At 38.7% G+C, this 15,858-nt stretch overlaps 3 protein-coding genes across 4 annotated transcripts; 2 read left to right on the top strand and 1 right to left on the bottom strand.

Annotated features, from left to right (window-relative positions):
- Positions 1 to 393: 393 nt before the first annotated feature.
- LOC143468560 (protein Dr1-like) lies at positions 394 to 5,123 on the bottom strand. Its single transcript, XM_076965864.1, has 4 exons — positions 4,873 to 5,123; positions 1,549 to 1,684; positions 1,007 to 1,170; positions 394 to 837 (listed from the first exon to the last, which is right to left on the bottom strand). The coding sequence occupies exons 1-4, from the start codon at positions 4,942 to 4,944 to the stop codon at positions 739 to 741; spliced, it is 471 nt and encodes a 156-aa protein (XP_076821979.1). The 5' UTR covers positions 4,945 to 5,123; the 3' UTR covers positions 394 to 738.
- An 854-nt stretch (positions 5,124 to 5,977) lies between these two features.
- Positions 5,978 to 10,277, top strand: LOC143468527 (elongation factor Ts, mitochondrial-like). Its single transcript, XM_076965806.1, has 7 exons — positions 5,978 to 7,933; positions 8,113 to 8,241; positions 8,414 to 8,518; positions 8,594 to 8,678; positions 8,979 to 9,143; positions 9,402 to 9,494; positions 9,571 to 10,277. The coding sequence occupies exons 1-7, from the start codon at positions 7,748 to 7,750 to the stop codon at positions 9,804 to 9,806; spliced, it is 999 nt and encodes a 332-aa protein (XP_076821921.1). The 5' UTR covers positions 5,978 to 7,747; the 3' UTR covers positions 9,807 to 10,277.
- A 483-nt stretch (positions 10,278 to 10,760) lies between these two features.
- On the top strand, positions 10,761 to 15,749 carry LOC143468501 (uncharacterized). Of its 2 annotated transcripts, XM_076965766.1 has the most exons (13): positions 10,761 to 11,242; positions 11,648 to 11,748; positions 11,828 to 12,040; positions 12,244 to 12,331; positions 12,427 to 12,602; positions 12,714 to 12,884; positions 12,961 to 13,077; positions 13,168 to 13,279; positions 13,393 to 13,576; positions 13,648 to 13,981; positions 14,074 to 14,105; positions 14,312 to 14,357; positions 14,484 to 14,622. In XM_076965766.1, the coding sequence occupies exons 1-12, from the start codon at positions 11,101 to 11,103 to the stop codon at positions 14,328 to 14,330; spliced, it is 1,689 nt and encodes a 562-aa protein (XP_076821881.1). In that variant the 5' UTR covers positions 10,761 to 11,100; the 3' UTR covers positions 14,331 to 14,357; positions 14,484 to 14,622. The 2 variants fall into 2 exon arrangements, with proteins under 2 accessions (XP_076821881.1, XP_076821880.1); XM_076965765.1 differs by lacking the exon at positions 14,312 to 14,357 and having other exon boundaries at positions 14,484 to 15,749.
- The last annotated feature ends 109 nt before the right edge of the window (positions 15,750 to 15,858 follow it).

Raw genomic sequence — 15,858 nt, 5'->3', positions numbered from 1 at the left:
AAAACTCTTCTTAATCCGGAGCTGAGGACTTGAGTGGAGCTAGTGGTGACGTTTCAATTCAGTAACTGGTTTTCCAGTCTTTTAAGTTAAAAATATGTAAAAGTAATCTGCGGTAAATATCCGAAATAGTTGTGTAATGTGTGTTGCAAATTTACAAGTTACTTAATTATTATTGACAACTTGCATGTTAAAGGCCATTGAAGTTTTTCCCGTTCGTAAGCAGATTATTTTTTGCTTCGCACGACTAATAGCAAAGTATAAACGTAAGACCGGTGGCTTTTATTCCTTCACGCTTCATGACTTTTCTGTCGTCCAAATATCGATTTCAGACGGAAGGCACGTTCGTGTGAAAGCCTAGTCTGGTCAACTGCAAATTTTAAAGCTTAAGCCATCTTTCAGACTTTTGCCAACCACCACTTTATTGCGCTCATAGGCTGACTCAAGCACCCGGATTGCACCGTAGCAATGAGCCAGAGCAGGCATATCAACGTATTAACAATGCGCGTACAAATGTAACATAAATTTGTGGAAACTGTTTTCAATAAAAAATCATTTTCTGTACTTAATCCAGAAAATGAGACACTGCACAACAATGAAAGGTATAAAAAAATCTGTATTTATGAAAAGAATTCCACAAAATTGCTTCATAAAAGCACATATTGATCTCCTTAAGCCAGGCATCTGCAACCTCGACCAACAGTTTGTGATAATTGCCACTCCTCCGATCATTAAAAGATTTCATGACGGCTCCTCTTGCTGTGAGGAAGTTTCCTTTGCAAGCTCCATCTGATGCTGGAGCCATTCCTGTTGCTCTTCTTCAAGCTGTTGTTGTCGTGCCTGGACAAGCAAATATGTCACTGGATATTATCTGCCACAATCTCTATTGTACAGGTCTTGGTCAATTAACGTGTGTGTTGAAACATCAGACGTGTTTTAAACTCGTGAAGTTGATGTCTTACTCAGCCCTAATCTGTTGCTATGGCAACAAAATATAAGCCAGACTAACCTGTGCAAACAGCTCTTGTTGCTGTCGGAGTAATTCCTCTTCAGGGATTCCGAGATTTTCAAGTCTGCTGCTTCCTCTTCTTTTCTTCAAGGCAACGTGTTTGCATTCAGTTAAAACCTCCTGACACTCAGGGACATAAGATTCAAATCCAAGTCCACTTAAAGCTGAAAAATGAAAATCATTTTCGATGATCTTTACAAGTCTAACCAAGAAGCCACAGACCCATGTTTCAGTTTGAAGTAAGTTTTGATATATCTGCATGGCTACATATTTTGTGACAGCTCTTAAATGTTATTTGTTCGTGTGTCAAATCATTACAGCAGTAGGATCCAGAACAATGGAATTGGAAATAATAACAATGAAACCTGTCTGAGCAATGTCTGATTGATCCCAATTATAAATGAATTTTTATAATGCAACAATCCTAGAAACATTCACCAAAATACTTAAAAAAAAGTCACAATACATATCACACCTATCGCTTACACTCACAGTTGTATGCAATAAACACTTTTTATTGCTGCTTGTGACGTCATACTCACCTTCAAGGACATGTTCTGGCATAATTGTTTTCTTTGTGTTTTTGTTGCAGATGTCATTTGCTTCGGACGAAACTAGATGAATGAATTCATTGCAACAGGACACAATCAACTCCCTCGCTTCGTTTGAAACTCGAACCTGCGAATTATGACATTCATTTATAATTTCAAGTATAATGTACGACCATAATAGTAGAAAGACGTTAAATATGCTCGTAAGTGTGGGAAGGAAAATGACACTTGAACCAAGCTGGAAAACACGGCAGATAAAAATATTGTCGTGTGATGACTAGGGCAACCAGTTTTTTTACCTAAAAAGTTTAAATTTTGACCTTAAAATTTGCAAATTTTGACCTTATTTTGACCTAAAACGTTTACATTTTGACCTCATTTTGAAAAACGCTATACTGATAGTCTCTACAGTCTACACTGTCTACAGCAACTTTCTAATCTAAAGCTGCATTTAAAAATGACAAAATGCTTTTCTAGTGTTGACTTTTTTTTCGTTTCTGCGTATTAAGATTGACAACTTGCAGTTTCAAATGCAATGCCGTCACATCGTGACGTCACCAAACGCGCTGAAAAGCCTTCCCTCTCTTTGTGGTTTTGGTTCTAAGTAAAATTTGCGGGACTGGAATTGTTTGCGGTACAAGAAAAGAGAAAAACGGAAGAATAATATTACAAAATGGTTACAAAATTACAAGTTTAATAGATTTTGACCTAAAAAAAAAGACCTAAAGAAACAATTTGACCGTATTTTGACCTAACGTAACATTTTGACTTTATTTGACCTAATAACTTCTATACCACACGTCGTACAAAGCTGAAACTTGTTTTGTGCTTGTTTGATAACATTCTGGGCAGGTTAAAAAAAATTGACCATATTGACTTTTGGTTGCCCTAGTGGTGACACTGAAGTGGTTGAAGAATTTGCTATTTTTGACCCATGGCAAATGATGTGTGAAGCAAGACACTGTGAGACAGAGCACGAAGTTCTGAGTTAAGAGCAAGGATAGAGGTGGAAGATATAGGAAAGACATCTAGAGGACACCCAATGGGATGGACGAATATCTTAAAAGAATACACACATACACGTTATTAAAGACAGGTGGATTGGTCAGAAAACTGAGTATGCCAAAAGTAAATGCACGTTTCAAATTTTTTTTTCTCTAATACTGCAACCACTGATCTAACTTTCACTTTTCATTTTAATTTTTTTCTTCTTCTTTATACCAGACACAGAGGTCTGTTCCATCCTGACTGCCTATCTACCAATGTAACTAACACTTTCAAGTTAATATGTTTAAATTGTGTATTATAGGTAGCTGTGGCCGATGCCATAAACTTGTCTTCCTTTGACTTGTAATAACATGATGCACCGTTTTGGCCCTCACAGCCGCTGCACATTTTCCTGCCCTGGTTGTGGCTTTGTATCAGTGTTGCTGATATGTTTGCAACCATTAACAACAGCACAAATTTTCGTATCTACAGGGACCATTAAATAATGAAAACAAATTTCTTAACTGTTACTCGATTATTTGGTAGGTGTATAGTTGTCCCAAGTCACAAAATAAAGTGTTACATATAAAAAATTTATTTTTTTGACGGCCTCGCGGTTGACTTTTGATCGGTCCGCAGACCACTGGTAGACCGCGATCGACTGGTTGGGCACTCGTGGGTTAGACAATCAGAACAATAATGCGAGAGCGGAATATACGATGCGTGAAATGCTACTTGATTTTCGTGTTTTAATTTATTCTTGTGTCTTTAAAATAAGAAAACAGCTTAAATAACATGTTACGTATGTGATGCACGAATGTTTGGTAGACATATATAGTACTGTACAGTGTACACCAATTAGCAGTACAGCACCAACTTACGAACAGTTCAACGTAAGAACGGCCGTTCGGAACGTAACTCGTTTGTAAGTTGAGGAGTTACTGTACTTGTAAATTACCAATGTAAGCAAAAGAAAAACCTTAATCTTATTTCCACCATGCATGATTCTCCAGTGACAGATTCAACAGAAAAGAAGAAACCACTTGTTATTCATTTTTATAACCACAACAAAGTTGGTGTGGATGTGTTTGATCAAATGGGCAGGCAGCACACAACACATGCATCAACTATAAGATGGCCATTTGGACTAACATTTTGGATATTGCTGGACTGAATTCATGGATCTTATTCAAGAAAGCCTCAAGCAAGATCTCCCCAGATCTTTCGAGAAGCGACGAAAATGTGCTAGGCAGCTGTGCGGCAATAACATTGTAACTATTTGCCAGCACTGCCCAACCACTGGTGACTGGAAACTTACCGAGTGCAAGAAATGCATCTCACAGCAAGAATAACTATTAAGACGTCTTCAACAAAACTGCAATTTTAGTTCTAAGAACTCACAATTTGTTGTCGTAATTTAGTTTGAAATGCAGCAAAATACACATGTCTGCTCAAATAAACGTTCTACAAGTGACCTAAAGTGATGTTGTTTTACTAAAAGCGTAGATGTCGATTGAAGGTGTTGAGAATTTCCTTGTTCAAGTGTTAAAGTTAGATATCGATTACCAGACAAATTTAATGAGTTTAGGGGGTCTCCTTTAGTTATGCACTATCAAGTCAAGATCGAGAATTGTGTCGTAACTTTTTGTATTCTTGATAAGCCCTCACCATTTATTCCAGAAGTACAAAAGACTCGTTTTATGACAGTTTAGATTTAGATTACACTTTGTAACATTTTACAGTAAAAATTGCTTACTAAGAAACCGTACAAAAAAGTTTCAAACTAACAATTTTTCCCTATAAAATAACAGTAACATAGAATATGTGGAAAAAGAGGCCTGCGACTGTGAACTACTTTTGCACTCCGATTTGGAAGATCTGAATGGGAAGAAGTGATGAGGTAATAGAAAAACAATCATGATGTGATAATTCCTCAATAATCTGATCCTGATACAAGAGTGCAAAGTACAGGAGACCCAATTAGCCCAGAATGGAATGTAAGTTTTTTTGTGCTCCTGTCAGCGTAATTCTCTAAGATTGATGTGCACCAAATAGTGCTGCTTGGGAATTACTTTGCTTACAAAGTAGCCTATTCAGACCCATTTTGTGCACCAATTAGCTACGTTGAGCACCAAACATGTTCAGTGCACAACGCTTTCTATCCTTATGGGCAATTAATGAATAAGCCATGAATAATAATTTGCGTAGTTACAGTAGATACACACAGGACTTCACTTTACGAATTACGTCGAGCATTGCTGGTATTAAAACATCATTACCAGCACGTTCAAAACATTACAGTAAAAATTCATTAATTTTTGCACGCACCTGCGGTAAGGTTTCTTTTATCAGTTTGTTAATGGCAGCTCTTGGGAGATTCAAATCGTCATCTTCAGCCATTCTGCTGCTTCAGATCGCCGATAAGGTAATTTCTTATTGAGTAGGCTAATCTATTTCACAATAACTAATTCAAATATTGCTTCAGGATATATGTAAAGCCTGTAAACAATTGAATCAAGTACCGACATAAGAACGCCAATAGGCCTATATTATGGTGCAGTAGAATTTGCAGTAAGCCAGCCTGCAACTCAGCTGAAATCATTCCATACCTTATCGCCATCGTACGGCAAACTTGGCATGGTTTGTTTGTCACCGTAAGCGCCAAAGTACAACCGAAAAACTTTGGCAGCTTTGTGAAAAGTTAATAAAAAAATACTTAATTGAAAACATTTATTGCAGTTTCTGTTTCTGCCAACTAATCTTTTTTTTATTTAATTTTATAAACAACATTTTGGTTTCATCATGTTTATTGCGATAGTTCGTTACAACAAGTGTCTCATCTAAAGTTTTTCGTTAGCGTAGTACCTCAAAAAGTTTATTTTTTCTTAATTTTTTCTTATTTCCCGAAGTCAAACAATTAAAAAAGTTTGATAACTTCTACCTTGTTAACTCATTTTCAATCTTTTTTGCTGAAAGATCTTGATTTATTCCGCAACAAATTTCAAATGTTATTTTTCACTTTCTTCACAAATTAATAGAGTGGATTTGTTAAAGAAAATTTTTCCATTTATGCAGACAAGAAGTTTGCATAATTTAAGTATACTTAATGAACACTTAAATGAAATTACGTAAATACCTAAATGAAATTAGCTGATAAATCGAGTTAAAATATTTCTTGAAATACAAAATGCTACCTTTTATTAAAAACATCTCCTGGAATTACTCTACAGCTATATATAGAAATATATATATATAAATATATATATAGAAATTACTCTTCTAAATAAATAAACTAAATAGATATTTCCTAGATTTGCCGATTTTTTTCATTAAGACGGGTTGTAGTTTTTACTCCCACTGGCTAACGCACCTTGCACATGTGTGATTGATCACTCGCGCTGAGTATTAGATGAAGTGGCGTATAAGCATCAGTAGCTTGCAATGCATTACGCACCGTGCATCATTATCCTGATGGTAACCTTTCTGTGGCTTGTTACTATTGTGCAATATACAGTTAAAGCACAGATATTGCTTTACACAATGTTGTAATTTACAATCTATCTATGGTTTAGGTAGCCCGTATTTGTGTGAACACTCTCTACAAAACACAGTTGATTCTAAAGTGGTAAATTAAAAAAACAAATTTTTCTACGTGCCAGTGTATTACAAACTTCAGCGATGCTGGCTCAAAAACTTAATTACTTGCCACAAGCGCAGAACGTTGAAATGTAACGTCGCTCAGTCGTTGGGAGTAGGACATAGGCTATTTGTAAGTTTAATTGGCCTATTTCTATTTTCTACCCGCCATTTATAGGTTTTACGCCGGCGTACGAAAACAGGAACACTATTTCTTGGCAGGATTTGCCGAGATCTCGGGTGTACGTATCTGCCAACTCAGGCGTACACCTATTCAATCTCTCCAGTGAATTTTCTAAGCTAACACTTTTAACTATCATGTAGATAACACCCTACCAAAACATGCTGTGGGCCAGATAAATTTTTTTCGATTCTTATTCAAATTTGGCCAATCCTTAAAGATAAATAGAGGAGTCGGCCTTGATCTTTCGTCACACTTCGATAACTCGAAACATTTTTCACAATATTCCTTGTGACCTTTACCTGCTATGATGTGTTCTTAATTCGTGATTTGTGCAAAGAGTTGTGACCAATTCACACCTTGAAAGAAATTACCAATAATCGAATATATATCCTAATAGCCGCAAAGACTTTGCGCTTGTGGCCCATTCTTAAAGTGGTAGCGGCAAGCAAGCTTTTACCATACAGTGTTCAAATGTTGTAAGTGGCGTCTTGCTTTGATAGTTACCACAAACACAAAGTCGTGGCATAGAAATATAGGCTTTTGTGCCAAAGTAAACAATCACAGGATGCCTTTATACCAGACCCTAGCTACTCAAATTGTGACGTCATCTGGTTGTGCATTTTTTGCACTAGACCTGAAATATATATATTCCATTTGGACGAACCTCGTGTGAGATGGTAACTTTAGACTGGTAAGCGATTATTTATTTAGGCTGTCACTATTTCACCAAAAAAAATTGTATATTCAAAGTTATTTTTCATGGTTTCTTGTCAACCTAACTTAAATGTTGTAACATAGTAACTTAAATCTAACTTCAATTAAACCCTGAATAACTTAAATCGACTTTTTAATACCCATTCTCCTAACCGCCTATTACTAACTATGGGATATGTTACCTCCTTACGGGGAAATTTTAATCATTTTGACTTATTTATGACTCTTCCATCCAAGGATAAAGATTTTGATATATCTTCACGCTGACAGGCAAGGAAAAGTTGGTTGTTTGAATGCCAATTCCAACAAATTATGTTTTCATTGAAAAGTAAATAAGACCCCTATCAGAATGGAGTTTTGGTGAAGAGTTAAAAGATTAGATCCGTAAACGTTAGTGAGCTCGTCGTCAAGGATGTTATTTGGAGTGTCTGTGGGTTGAATTGATATGGAACCCCATTTGATTCTTCTTGCATAAGGGATTTTTCCCCAAAAGTCCATTTTCTTGTCTCAATAATTTGTTCTCGTTGTCTTGACACATTTTTTTATTATTTTCCACTTTATGAGTGATATTTGGTCGAGCCAATAGTCTCATATATTGTTTAGGCTGCAGTGTTATATCAGTTTTATACTTTTGCATTCTGACCCAGTTCTCACATAGAAACTTTAATCATGCTGCGATTTTATGTGACGCTGCGTGTGGGAGTGAACAACTCATGTAGGAGGTTTATGACATCACGCCCGCAGGAAGAACCAATCAGTGACAAGCAGAAATTGATGAAGTTGAGAAACAAGACGGGTTACCCGCTGATAAACTGCCGACAAGCTCTCAAAGCAACAGAATACGACATGGACAAGGTGATTTACTGTGAGCTGGGTGTTTGCTCAGTCAACTACTTTGGTTTCAATCATGTCTAAGTAACTGGTTGGTAGTTGAAGTTGATCGTCAAGCATTGGATTTGTCTAAATACGTTTAAACTAGTTCAGAGCTGACTATATTTTTGCAGCCTTAACTACAGTGTGTGCTTCGTTAACAGGCGGAGGTGCACCTCATTAAAATTGCCCGGGAAAAGGGCTGGAGCAAAATGCAAGATCCGACGGGAAAGAAAGCAGACCAAGGATTGATTGCTGTGGCAAAAAGCAAGACAACTGCTGCGATTGTTGAGGTAACTGTGCTCTATTTATATTGGAATATTTTAATTAGTGTATTCGACATGATGTATATGTACTCTACAGTGTATGGTTTAGCGTTGTCTATGTGTACAAAATACTGCATTGCGCAATGATGGCTGATCTACTGCATTGTCGTGTTGCAAAATATCTTGTTTTATGTTTCAGGTGAACTGCAACAGTGATTTTGTTGCGAAGACAGCAGAGTTTCAACGAATAGTGAAAGACGCAGCCGAGACTACATTGAAGACCTTCACAGAAAACACAGACAAAGTATGTGACCCATTCGTAACCATTTTAAGTCAATGCATTCATTTCACTTCTAATCATATCCTTCTCTTCGATTAGATCTCCTTGATGGGGGAAGAGATCCTCAGATTGAAGATCCCAGGGAAGGACGATACGCTGCAGGAAGAAGTTGCTCTTGCAATTGGTGAGCATTCAATCTTGGTTTCACTAAAGTTTATTCAAATCGTGATGACAGTCTCATTTGCATATATAGTTCTACTTCCTATGTGAGCTAAGATATCGTTGTCAAATATTCAAACACAAATCGGTCAAATCGTTTGTAAGAATTAGATATCACCTTGTGGCACTCGGTTTCTGCATATATAGGAATAAAGCATGTGACTGAAGTGCCAGAGATACGAAATGTTGTGACTGACTGACATGTCCACATTTCGATGCTCAGCATATTTTCTATAGAATGCTCTTTGACTGGGTTTTATTGCAGGCAAATTGAAAGAAAACATTGTTATAAATAGAGGATGTATTTTAAATGCACCACCTGGTGGATTTATTGCATCATACATTCATCCGAGTGTGTTGGTTTCGGCTACACGACCGGGTTTCACTTTGGGGAGTTTTGCTGTTATCGCGTCCATGTCTTGTCACGACGGTGAGGTTTTGGGTCATTCTGGTTATTGTTCAACTTTTATCACTGATATTAAATAATATGAGACTGTTGTTGTTATATTTCTGAAATCTTTCAGCCTTTGCTTAGTGCTGTTGAATAATGGACTAAATTTTTCCCTCAAGTGCCATCGGATTATGGGTTGAGTTTTTTATGTTGCTCTCAAGTTGAGTGGAACTTCAGTGAACACGATCTGCTGTTATCGTCATGTTAACATTACAGCTTTAAACTTATTTCAAACAGTTGAAAGTTCTGCGACCGCTGTGCGCTTAAGAGGTCGTGACCTTTGCCAACATATTGTGGGAATGAAACCTGCTGTGATTGGAGAAAAAAGAGGTTAGAATCAACCAATCAGAATCGGCATCATCTTGCATGTTGCCGTCAATGTTAATCCTCTGCTTAATGTTTAAAGTTGAAGTCTTAAACGAGACCAAAGTCAAGGAAAATTCTCTGGATGTGAACTCAGTGAGTGGAACTGTGGAGGAGCATGAGGTCCGGAAGTATCCTCCTCCAAATGATCGGAGCGATCATCTGATGCGGCAGCCCTTCCTCCTCGACACAGACATCTCAGTTGAACATTGGCTCGAGATGGCTGGGTTGGAAATCCATGACTTTATAAGATATCAAGTTGGAGAAAACGTTAAGTAGCGACTTGAAGATGTCACTGGACTTTTTTCAGGAAATTTTGCGTTTATCTTTGTCCACTGAATGGACATATTTATTAGGTACAATGATGTGCTTGTGATATCACAAAGGTCACATCCGCGGTATATGTTGCACGCCGACTATTTTTGTTGCCACACTTTTGCTTTCAACATAAACATAATGGCCAATACAAGATGTTCGTTATTTTTTACATTATGTTGTTGTAAGGACATATTTTTAAATGGCAATATTGGAGTTCTCTTCATCAAAACTGAGAAAGTGTGTCCTTGAAATCTCTCTATCGCTTCCTCTCTCTGATCGATCTTGTCTTTGTAGTTTGGTTATTGTTGTGCCGGCTAGAAGTCATTCACCAACCTACCGGTTTGACATGCCCAGAAGGGAAGTTTGAATAAATTATATCGCCCTTTAAACCTGCAAATTCCAAGTCAATTGGATTAAAGTATTTTAAACCTGTCACAGTTTTGCTTCTATCTTACTGCCTCGTCGTCCACATTTGAGGCTGGGAGCACCACGCATGCTCGGAGGAGTGCTTTGTGTCGAGGCTTGAGTATTCAGAAGATACTCCATAGTTTGAGGTGAGCGTCTGTAGGTGTAAAAGAATGTTCTTGATGCCTCGTTCTAACCCTGAAGGTCCAGTATCAGCTCTCAGATGGTTACGGCTGCGCCAGTTTTATGGATAGGCAGGCACAAGTGATTTTGCAAATATGACAACGTGCGTTGCCAGTACATATTATCACAGAATTGACAGCTCTCCTTGGATTAGAATTAACGCCTAACTTGTTTGGCCATTATTCCGTCACCTTATTCTCTTCGACGAGAATGTCCCTCTGGTATTAATGAATTTTGGTCTTTTATGACCCAATAAAGCCAATTATAATCAAAGCAATGACTATTTTACACCGCATTCCTACAGAAGGGCGGTTAGGGTTTTGAAAGAAACTGTACAGCGCCAAGTTAATTTATTTAGGATTGCAATAAAGAGAAATTCTGAAGGAAAGACTGAGTTTAGGTTATCGTGTTACAACGATCAATCTTCAAGACGACAGCTTAAAATTAAACCTGCCGTGAAGCCTTTAACTGTACACGTACCATTGGGTACCACGTCGCCATGGAAATGTAACAATCTATCAGTGATCAAACAATGGAGAAGGTAAATTGATAAGATTTTTTTCCAATACTTGTTAAAGATTACTATTCAAAGCAATATGCCTTGATAAAAAATGCGCAGAGAACTTAAAAATAATTGGCCCAGAGCTGTAAGAAATCAGACATAATTATGCTGACTCACGCCCTGTGTGTCCTCGTTATTATTTGTGGCCTGGCACGACCCTCTCAGCAACAAACTGACTTGGCGCTTGTCTCTGGCAGCTCTGGAATGGGAGTCACTCTTAGATGTGTGGATCTCATCACGTCATCAGGTACTGTAAATTCAAATTATGTTCATAGGTCAGGTTTTAATCCAAAGGTCAGATTACAATATTTGCAGACCTGTGCTACCCAACAACGATTCCGTTGTACGGTAAAAGTTGAGCAAGGCTTGAACAAGGCCTGATCTGTTCAGTTGTCCTGGTTTCAAACTTTGGCATAAAGCAGTTATAATTATAGCACAGTAAGAAATGTGTTTGTTTATGGGAACTTGCACAAAGTTTAGCTCGGTAGAACGGAGTCGAGCAATAAGGAAACATTTTCTATTTTAAGTCGTTCAAAGAATTTCCTCAGTTCGAGGATAAAGGTTCTTTATTACACCGACAGCATTTTCATACCTAGCACATTCCGTAATAAAATCTACTGGCATAATTCTGACGGCTCCAACTTTTTTGCAGAGATCTTCCCGGATGATAGCAAACTACTGAGACGGATCGCGTATGTGGAAACCAGAGATGGAAGAAACATAACAGCGGGTGGAGAGGGCGGTATATGGAAGGTCGTGGATGCACTGCCTTAGTTTATTAGCCTGAAGGAGACCACATACAACGTGTGCATTGTAATAAATCGTGTAATAGGTTTCCTCAAATACTTTGGGCAATTTGATGGACGGAACCTACAACGCCAGCACTTATTACCCGATGATTCTCAGTCAGTTCAACATCACGTGGACATCGGTGGCCTACAACGACCTCGATATTCCGCTCTACTCGGCGTTGGCGGCTCGTCTTGTTCTTGCCCACGTCGAACTGAACAGCACTGCAGCTCTGCCCGCTACTTTGCCTGAACAGGTTCGAGTCGTCAATTACTTTGCTATAGACTGCGCATGCGCGGATAAACACATCCCACCTTTTGGAACTCTGCATTGGCATTAAATGTTAAAGAATATGAAACTGATTATTATCTTCATGTACCTACCATATCTATGAACCTCCACCGACATTGGGTCACAATAAAGTGTGGAGCCCCTTAACTTACTTGTCAATCTTCTCAGTATTCGATCTGGAACAAATATTTTCACGAAAGCACCTCCACAATCGAAGGGTCAACTTTCGCCAGCTTGGTCAACTCTATTACGAGCTGTAAGGTTATCTTTACACTAATTACTGCATATAGTGGTTTAACTCTTCATTGCCTCCGTCCCCTACGTCATACACACGTCACACCACTTTTCCAGCCACTCTCTGCGCCTCAGTTTATCGTGACGTCATGTTTCTTGTCGATAACTCAGCACCGATTGCAACCAGCGACTTTGAAATGATCAAATCCTTCTTGAGGGTCGTGGTCGCTCAATTTGACATCAGCTCATCAAGGACCCGCATTGGACTCGTCACCTTCACCAACGTTCAGGAAGTCTGTTCTGTTGTCAAATGTGCTTTAAATTTAGAGCAATGTAGCTTTAAAGTTGAAAAATTGAAATGAAATGAAAACTGTGTAAGTTGTTCCTTATTTGCTCGTTTTCAGGTGGACTTGGAATTGAACAATGGTACGTCACTAGATGACGTCACTAATTCCATAACTGCAATGACGCAATCATCGAATGCGGGAGCTCGATCAGGATTCGCGATAACCCAGGGAGTTGCTTTATTTGGAAGCGCGTACGGAGGACGGGGTATAGAGAGTGGAGTGGCCAGGGTAAAGAGAAAATGCCCGATGCGTTTTTCTCTGAGCTTATACATCAGCACTTGCTAATTACTCTATGACGACATAGGTCTTGGTCGTGTTGACGTCAACGGAAAGTATGGATGACGTAAGACCAGCTGTGAAGGACGCAATAAACAATAACGTAGGAATTATCGCGATTGGCGCATCAAGAGCGGTCCCACAGGTAGGTTGTATCTCCCCAAGTAGAATGCTTCAATAACAGCTTATAATTCAACAGTATGTGCCAAAGTTGAAGTGAAGTTGATTGTTTTAGAGCGAGCTTGCAAAAATCGCGACAGGATCGGCTTCCAGTCACGTGTTCAACGTCAGTAGTGCGACGTTATTGTCACAGCTGATGTCAGATGTACAAGACGCGATATGCGATGGTTGGTGATTCAGCGTTTTATCATAAAATTTTGGTGTTACTTGAAATCCTGAAATAAGTATTTTTGCTTTCACGTATTTCTGTGGCGTAACTAATCAAGTTTTTGCGTCATAGAACCAGTGTCATTGGACGCAAACTCATCTGTGAGTTTTAATCTCAATCCCGGGGAATCCCAGACATTTTCCTTTAAAGTTGACGCTTCAGGAACTAATTTATCACTTTCAACAACTCAAGGCACTGCCTCAACTTACTATTCCACAGCAGTTAAAAAGCCCAGCAGCGCCATCTACGACTTCAAGTAAGATATCTATGTGGTAAACTCACTTCGAAGTTGTGAGATCATATTGAGGTATCATGATTTTGTTTCAGGCAAGTTGTGTCGCGTCTAAATACCAAGAATATTTACAACTTTGTTCCAACTTCCCAACAATTGTCAGGTAATAATGAGGTCGCTGTTTTCGCGACAGTCCAAAGCACGTCAATGGCGGTGTCCTCCTTGCGGTTTGACATCGGGAATCCAGTCGACGAAAATCCAGTCAGCGAAAATCCAGGAACCGACACCCCGTCATCATCAGCAGGGAGTTTATCTGATGGAGAGATCGTTGGGTTGGTGCTTGCTTGCCTGTTCATCATCTGCGGGGTTACCATCGGGCTAACCATTTACTGGAAGAAGCGGGCGGCGGTCAGGGACGGTGTTGAAAAGGTGAGACTCTTGGCATCAGGTCGCTGGGGTTGCAGGTTGCTCGCGCATAATTTGGATTTAAACTGCCTAAACCTTTCTTTTTTCCTCCGCAGAAAGAAGGACAAGGCTCCGATGTTTCGCTTAGGTGAGTCTGTCGTCCATCTTTGAAATTAAAAGCAAGCTCATTATTTTAGTAATCTAGTAACTTAATCCACCTAGGCAGTGTTTCCATTTTAAATTGCCTAATTAATTTTTATTACCGAATCAAGAGTTGGGGCTATGGCCACTGAGATACCATCTGCGTGAGTTTCATTTTAAGTTTAACGCTAAATTTTGGCTCATTTTTAACAGAATCGAGAAGTATTTTTAGCTTTGTGGCTTAAAAGCCCACATGCAGGTTAGTAATTAATTCTAAAAGAGCCAGTACCAAAGTGCTTTCATCTGATTCTGCATGCGTTGGTGGTCACGGAGAAGCCTCAGCAATAACCCAATCTTTTTAAATTCAAGACTGTTTTCATCTTAGTTTCTCCTCCCGCGACAACGCAGAAGCAACCATGCGTCTTCAGCTCCGTCTAGCGGAGGACAATCCAGACACGGATGCCGCCGTTATCGCAATCAAAGAATTTCGAAAGTTACGTCTTGATGAGGCAGACGGTGACCTCGTACTCAACTTGGAGCTTGCTTTGCAGATCTTACCTCGGTTACAAAATGTATAAATACAGAGTATGCCGCGTTTTCAAACCGAGTTTTAACCTCTTTCAAGCGGTTATTACTCTACCTAAATCCTAACGTAGGAATAATTTAATTCACTTTCTTCACAACCAACTGTATTCATTCAGCGAAATGGCGGCGCCAACAACAAGTCCACAATCTCTTTTTAAAAAAAATCTTTACAGTACGACAGGTGGCTGGTTTCAACAACGATTGTTCGTTCAGTGTTTTAATTGACGCTCGGGCGTGATTAATTGTAGCTTTTGCAGTTGTAGGCTTGCGGCAAGACCCTTGCACGCTATATATAAGCCAAGCATTGTCGTAATAACTTATAAAAATATATCTTTTTAAGTTTGACTAGAACGGGCTATTTAGACTATTTTCTTTTGCCGTTAACTGCCATAGTCGCTAACTGTCAATTTACATTGTTAATTGCAGGCAAAGCTGTTACTTATACATCAGAGTCCGGATAAAACCCATTGTATTAGCAACCAATGTCGTGCTAGGCTCAAAAGTTTATCAAGAAAAAAATATTTAAACAATGAAATGATTAAGAGACAGCGAGTCGATGGTTTACCAAAAACTTTTCCTAAACTTATAACCTAGTTGTACTGTACATTTTTGGCTAATGGCTAACTGGCTTTTAAATTGTAAAGAGCTTATCCGTTGGATATAATCCTTCAGCTGTACCTTTGACCTTCCTCAAATTTTTCTAGCGCGCAATCACGTGACGATCGATCGTTATTTTTCAGCCAGATTATGACGTTAACAATCAACTATGTGACTTTTGCCAGTAGCCTAGTTGATGTTTTTTTCTGGTGAGCATTTTCTTTTGATTTATGATTTCTATGTTTTCTGTCGTGTATGTCCTTGTGCAATTTTGAAAATTTCATTGCAACATTGTTCTTATGACGTATCAAAGAACTTTGATTGTTGATAATTAGTTCTAATTATGAAGTAGTTTTAAGTTTTAGTCAGTTGCAAATGCTTGCAGGAATTCGCATTGTTCTGTTTGTTATCATTCCCAAGCGTTTAGCGATACTGGGACTGATAGTAATAAATTGTGTCTTGAAGCGTTCCAAGTTATCTGTGAGTTATCAGCCCATGGTCAGCTGGTTAAGGCGCTCGCCTCACGAGCGTTAAAATTAGGTTCGAGTGTTGATGAAGGGCTTTTGACACCGTACTAG

The sequence above is a fragment of the Clavelina lepadiformis genome, chromosome 8 (genome assembly GCF_947623445.1).
Source record: "Clavelina lepadiformis chromosome 8, kaClaLepa1.1, whole genome shotgun sequence".
Classification (NCBI taxonomy): Eukaryota; Metazoa; Chordata; class Ascidiacea; order Aplousobranchia; family Clavelinidae; genus Clavelina; species Clavelina lepadiformis.
This window is presented reverse-complemented; position numbering and strand designations above follow the sequence as displayed.

What these genes read in the sequence shown, in the direction of transcription:
- LOC143468501 (XM_076965765.1), top strand. Translation starts at nt 11,101, where the DNA reads ATGCTGACTCACGCCCTGTGTGTCCTCGTTATTATTTGTGGCCTGGCA. An exon ending in CCTTCACCAACGTTCAGGAA is followed by an intron (nt 12,603 to 12,713) that starts GTCTGTTCTGTT and finishes GCTCGTTTTCAG; the next exon opens with GTGGACTTGGAATTGAACAA. An exon ending in TAGAGAGTGGAGTGGCCAGG is followed by an intron (nt 12,885 to 12,960) that starts GTAAAGAGAAAA and finishes ATGACGACATAG; the next exon opens with GTCTTGGTCGTGTTGACGTC.
- LOC143468560 (XM_076965864.1), bottom strand. Translation starts at nt 4,944, where the DNA reads ATGGCTGAAGATGACGATTTGAATCTCCCAAGAGCTGCCATTAACAAA. An exon ending in TAAAAGAAACCTTACCGCAG is followed by an intron (nt 1,685 to 4,872) that starts GTGCGTGCAAAA and finishes CATAATTCGCAG; the next exon opens with GTTCGAGTTTCAAACGAAGC. An exon ending in AACAAGAGCTGTTTGCACAG is followed by an intron (nt 838 to 1,006) that starts GTTAGTCTGGCT and finishes TTGCTTGTCCAG; the next exon opens with GCACGACAACAACAGCTTGA.
- LOC143468527 (XM_076965806.1), top strand. Translation starts at nt 7,748, where the DNA reads ATGCTGCGATTTTATGTGACGCTGCGTGTGGGAGTGAACAACTCATGT. An exon ending in TCACAGAAAACACAGACAAA is followed by an intron (nt 8,519 to 8,593) that starts GTATGTGACCCA and finishes CTCTTCGATTAG; the next exon opens with ATCTCCTTGATGGGGGAAGA. An exon ending in TGTGATTGGAGAAAAAAGAG is followed by an intron (nt 9,495 to 9,570) that starts GTTAGAATCAAC and finishes TAATGTTTAAAG; the next exon opens with TTGAAGTCTTAAACGAGACC.